At 56.2% G+C, this 6,007-nt stretch overlaps 1 protein-coding gene across 1 annotated transcript; it reads left to right on the top strand.

The window, feature by feature from the left end:
- The first annotated feature begins 1,701 nt into the window (after positions 1-1,701).
- Positions 1,702-3,786, top strand: LOC134659958 (uncharacterized). Its single transcript, XM_063515655.1, has one exon. It carries the CDS (start codon positions 1,702-1,704, stop codon positions 3,784-3,786), a length of 2,085 nt encoding a protein of 694 aa, XP_063371725.1.
- The last annotated feature ends 2,221 nt before the right edge of the window (positions 3,787-6,007 follow it).

Genomic DNA, 6,007 nt, shown 5'->3' with positions numbered 1-6,007 from the left:
CGCGAGGAAGGACACAGGACTGTCGAGGCGGTCCGGCCGGTCCTACAAGACTGGCTGGAGAGAGAGCGGGGCTCGCTAACCTTCCGGCTGGTGCAGGTGCTCACGGGGCATGGCTGTTTCGGGAGCTACCTGCACCGGTACGCAAGACGGGAGGAGACGGCGGAGTGCCACCAGTGTGGCTGCGGCGAGGACACGGCGCAGCATACCCTGGAGGAATGCCCAGCCTGGGAGGGGCAGCGCCGCGAACTCGCGGCAGTGGTGGGGAACGACCTCTCCTTGCCAGCCGTAGTTAAGGCTATGGTTGCCGACGAGAGGTCGTGGAAAGCGGTCCTCTCCTTCTGCGAGGATGTAATGTCGCAGAAGGAGGCGGCGGAGAGGGAAAGGGAGGCCAACCCAGCCTCGCACCCGATCCGCCGCAAGCGCACAGGGGCCCGGAGGAGAGCGTATGCCCATCTCCTCCCCCCCACCTAGCGAGGTCTGGGCAGCGGCGCGGGGGCGTCGCTGCCCATTACATAGGCCTCGCAGAGAGGGCGCGCGTGGTATGCCCACGCGCCTTCTGAGAAGGCAGGGGTAGAAGCCTCACTCTAGCCCCCCACAAGAGAAGGGCCCGCTGCACAGGCGGGCGGCGCCGGCGTGGCTGCGGTTGCGTACTCTAGAGAACCCGTGGCCACGCCCCACCGGCGGCGTGCAGGCATACCGTTGGTTTTTTAGTGGGTAGCGGCACCTTTGCCGAGTCCCACATAACCCGCATCTCCTCCCCCGGGTGTGCGGGTATGCATAAAGCATTTTTCCAACGAAAAAAAAAAAAAAAAAAAAAAAAAAAAAAAAAAAAAAGGTTGAGGTAAATTTGAGAGGTAGAATTGAGGGAATTTTGCGAATTTTTGTGGCGAGATAAAGCTAATTGAGTTCTATTTTATACCGTTGTTCTTTCCCAGCCTTTCCCTAGATTTCTATAGTATTTTTAATTTCTTTCACTTTACATATAAATTCACTTTTTTCTTCAGGCGCTTTTTCACTTTTAAAAATTCACATCTTCTTTTTCTTTGTGTTTCTCCTACGTCTGTTAATTTTGTAATTGGGTCGGCTTTTTGCTCTACACGGAGCTTTTTACCCCATATCGATCCGACCTCTGGTTCGGGAGATATTGGAGTTCAAATCTCACGAGTTCGGTAAAAGGTTTACCCCATTTGCGGTTGACGACGTTAGGAGATTTCACTTTCAAAAAATCATATCTTCTGTTCTTGTGTAAATAAATTTCTTGTTGTAGGTTAGTTAGATTAAGCTAGTTGTAGGGAATTCAAATCCGTTTGAATTATATTTTTAGAGGGTATAGTTTAGTAGTTATTAATTTTTTAAAGGATTGCTATTCCTGTTTATCAGGCGTCGGTAAACGCAAACATAAGTTGGTTTTCGTGTTGGAAATTTAATAAATTGTAAAATATTAAATATTTTTAGTTTTAAAAATTAGTGGTAAATAGCGCATACTTAGAACTATTTTTTGACCTTGGTTCGAGATCTGTAGCTCAACCAGGAGTGACGCTACAGCCCGTCGCATAAAATAATTTTAAGTTTGTTTTTGCTGTTTTGGTTCTGCTGCGACTCGCACTTGACCAAAATAGTTAGGTTAGGTTAGGTGATTTGGTTTTTCACCTTTTTTAGGCGAATTCCACCCATAAGGGGTGGTCTTCGCGTAGTATTTGTATGGATAACCCCGCGCAGGGGTTGAACCCGGAGATGGCTCCAATCACTGGGCCCCATAAAGGGGCTTCAGGGGCGGGTTCTTCGACCTCGCCCGACTGGGAGGAACCTATGGAGGGCCAGTACAGGGCTGAGGCCGCCTCCAAGAAGAGGCCCCATGAGGGAAACCGGGTCCTGGATTATGAGACTCACGTTGGGAGCGGGCCTAAAGTTAGCACCTCGCTGAGGGGTAGGGCCAAGGCCATGGCGAAGAAAGCCTCCATAGGCCACTTTACCGGCCTGGCAGCAGCCAAGGCCAGACTGAAGGCCTATAAGGAGGACTTGCTCTTGGAGGTGCTGGACAGCCAGGAGGGAAAGGGAAAGGGAGTGGTCCCCCCTTTACTCCTGAGAAGGTCCCAGGGGGACAACAAAAAGAAGGGGGATAAGGAGCCGTGGATGGTGAGCCCGTCCCCTTCTCCAAGTCAAGAAATGACAGAATGCAGCCCGCCCCTATACACAGGGACGGACTACATAGAAATAGTGCGGGAGGCGACCCATATTATCCTAGAGGCTGCCGGAAAATCCGGCAACCTAAATGGACAAGTCTGGGGCAAACTGAACCAGGCCTGCCGGGACATCCTGGCGGCGACTGACGTCCTGGCGGATAGAGTAGAGGACGAGGAGTTGCGGGCCTTGAAGGAGGATAATAACCGAATGCGGGAGCAACTGGCCCAATGTCAGTCCGAGATGAAGGCCCTTCGTAGAGCCTTCTCTGAGAGGACGATCCAGCCCTCACAGGCCCCGACGGCCCAATGCGACCAGGCGACGGACTTTTCTGAGGCCCTCAAAGAGGCCCTCAAGGAATTAAAGGAGGACCTGAAGCGGGACCTTACAATTACCATGGGAAACATGATCTCGGCCCGCACGGGCCATTTCCCCGAGCCGGTCCCCCGCCCTCCTCTCGCTGCGGACAGGAATAAGACGATTGCGAACCAGCCGGAACCTCTCTCTGGGGCGCCGCCCTCAAGGGCAGTGACAGGTGCGCCGCCCATAAGGCAGCCTAAGGCCCCTGTGGCCCAGCCTTCGGCACCAGCGACCAAGAAGAGGGCTAACTCTGCTCCTAGGCAGAAGACGGTGAAGGAGCCTAGTGCCTCTCCACCCTCGCAGCCGGCAACAAAAACGCAGGAGCCTGCTGAGTCTTGGACGCAGGTTGTCAGGAAGGGCAATGGCAAATCCGCCAAGCCCCCTTCCCCCCCTGCCGCCCCGGCTCGGAAACCGGCACCAGCAGGCCCGCGGAAGCTGGTTGTGCCCGCCACGGCCGCGATCGTGATGGCCTTGAAGCCGGAGTCTGAGGCGACATACGCCTCAATTTTGTATAAGGTCACCAAATCGGTGAAGCTTGCTGATGTGGGTGTAGAGCACGTCAAGGTCCGCAAAACAGCTGCTGGGGCCAGGATACTTGAGGTGTCCGGGTCCGACAATGGTAGGGCGGCTGACGAACTCTGCCGAAAAATGACGGAGGTGATCGGAGAGGAAGCCCGAGTATACAGGCCCACCAAAATGGCGGACTTACGCATTTCGGGCCTAGATGAGGCAGCCACTCAGGAAGAGATCGCGGGAGCAATCGCTAAAATGGGAGAGTGCTCAATAAATGAGGTTAAGGTGGGATCGATCAGGGCCCAATATAATGGGACAGTGTCGACTCTGGCACAGTGCCCTATAACGGCAGCCAAGAGGGTCACCGCAGCGGGTCGACTTCAAATAGGATGGTCCTCGGCTCTGGTAGTGGCGCTGGACCCAACACCGATGAGGTGCTTCAGGTGCATGGGCACGGGGCACACCAGAGCACTATGCCCGTCGCCAGTAGACAGGAGCGGGCTCTGCTTCCGGTGTAGCAGGCCGGACCACAAGAGGGTGGACTGCAAGGCGGAGACTGCCTTTTGCTCGGTATGTCATGCGGCCAAACGTCCAGCGGGACACATAATGGGTGGCTTTTCTTGTACGCCCCCACCAGCAAAAGGCAAAGAGGCTCTTCTGAAGACCCAAAGAGCCCCTACAATGAGTAACATCGACCAACGGGCCTGTGAGGGACAAAATATGGATATTTAGGCCCTACACGTCTGGGGGGAGAATCAGAGTGGTCATTGATTCTCCCCTCCCAAAGAGCGGGTTCCCTGGGGACGCCGGGAAAAGACGGGGGGCATCATGGAGGAATGAATGCGCGAGCCCATGATGCCCCCATACAACGTCTGAGAGGGGGACAACGGAGTGGGGTTTAGTGGGTATTCTCTTTCGCTCCTTCTCGCTAGGAGAGGGAGTCGGAAGAGGGAGTCCCACATACCCTCCCCCATTATGGCCTTGCCCCACGGCCGGGGAGGGATGCGTAAACGCATTCCCCACTCCGTCAACAAAAAAAAAAAAAAAAAAAAAGGTTAGGTTAGGTTAGGTTAGGTTAGGTTAGGTTAGGTTAGGTTAGGTTAGGTTGCCAAACGACAACACAAGCAAACACTTCATGGACACCGATTTGCAGAGTGATTTGGTATTGAGGCTGCAAGGAGGGGGTGATGGGGAGAATAGCAGTCCGGCGGAGGCAGGAGCCTCCACTGGCCACCCCAAAGATGGATTCCGGCCACTTCTGGACGCCCAGGGGCGCTGGGTGTTCCATGTTGATGACGTGCCTCCGGGGACAGCGGAGGATTCTACACGCTCCCCACCCAAACCCGCTAGGGGGCTTAGTGAGAGACGGCAACCCGTAGTGCGAATAGAACGCATGCCAGAAAGGGTCCCCTCTCTTGGCAGGGAGGAGTTCTTCTCCCCCATGAGAATAGACACGGGTGACCTCCCTGGGGACGGAGTATTTTTCTCTCCGGTGCCAACCGACGGGGAAACCGCCGAATCCGACGTTTCGCTAACTGCCCAAATGGCCGCAGGACGGAAGAGGCAGCGAAGCAGTGGTAGCGACACGGGAGCATCGCCGAGCGGCGAGGCTTCCGATCTTGCGGAGCGAGGAAAGTCTGCCTCGGGGCCCTCCAAGCGAGGAACAGGCCGCCAACCATCCACGGCGCGCCACGCCGGGCTAACCAAGGAAAAGGCTAAGCGCCGGGAGCTCGAGCTGCAAACTGAAGAGGACCTGATGGCCGCGTCCAAAATGGTGACGCTAAGACGGCTTGCCCGCCATCCGGATTCGTTTGGGACGACAAGTGGGTCAGACGACGAAGAAAACCGCACTGTCCTGGCCCTAAACCAGCAGGTGCGTGATAGTCTGGGGCTTATCAAGGACGTGGCCACCAAGTCCAAAAACCTAAAGGGCACGTACCAACGAATCCTGAAGGAGGCTGTGGCTGCGATCAGGGAAGCTGTCGGTGAGATGAGGGGCCGGACTGTCTCCGATGAGACGAGGAGGCTCGCCGCCGGAAACGCTCGCCTTAAGGCGGAAATGGCCGAGCTCCGTAAGGAGATGGGCGACTTGCGCAATAGCCTTGGGCAGCGCCTCGAAGGGACGCGCCAAGAGACGACGACATCACCTGCTCGGGAGCAAGGTGACTTAGAGCGCAATATCGTGGCCAAGGTGACTGAAATGATGGGTACAAGGTTGAGCGCCCTGGAGGAGAAACTGCTCCCACAGCAACCTACTCATGTGTCGTCTGCTCCCACACCTTCCAAAGCAGGAAGCTCTCCCCCCGGTCACACTCCAGCTCCTACCAACCCAGCGGGTGCGAAGCGGGCTGCGAAAAAGAATAAAAAGAAGGAGGGGCCCAAAAAGCGTCCTACGGGTGTTCCTGGCCCCGCTTCCCAAGTCCGGCAGCCTCGGCTGCAGACAACAGTGCCTGCCTCGGAAGAGGAATGGACGACTGTGGTCAAGCGGGGTAAGAAGAACAAAAAGAAGTCTCCCGTTGGAGCAGCGACGACTGCGAAGCCGCAACAGCCGGCGGCACCGCGGAAAGCGCAAGAAGGGAAGGGTCGCAATAAGACCAAGGCGCTACTGCGCACCCCGCGGTCAGCCGCCGTAGTCCTCACCCTGGAGACGGGAGCAGAAGAGAGGGGCGTTACCTACGGAACGTTGATCACGGAGGCCAAGTCCAAAATTTCCCTGGATGGGCTCGGTATCACCGGTCTAAGGTTCCGTAGGGCAGTGACAGGGGCGGCAATCCTGGAGATCCCAGGCCCAGACACCACCAGCGGCAACCAAGCAGACTCTCTTGCTGCCAAGCTGAGGGAGACGCTTAATGTGGCCGACGTCCGCATCTCTAGGCCGGTAAAATGCGCGGAGATGCGCATTTCCGGCCTGGATGACTCGGTTACAGAGGAAGAGCTCGCCGCTGCCGTGGCG

Source organism: Cydia amplana, chromosome 26 (assembly GCF_948474715.1).
Source record: "Cydia amplana chromosome 26, ilCydAmpl1.1, whole genome shotgun sequence".
Taxonomy (NCBI): Eukaryota; Metazoa; Arthropoda; class Insecta; order Lepidoptera; family Tortricidae; genus Cydia; species Cydia amplana.
This window is presented reverse-complemented; position numbering and strand designations above follow the sequence as displayed.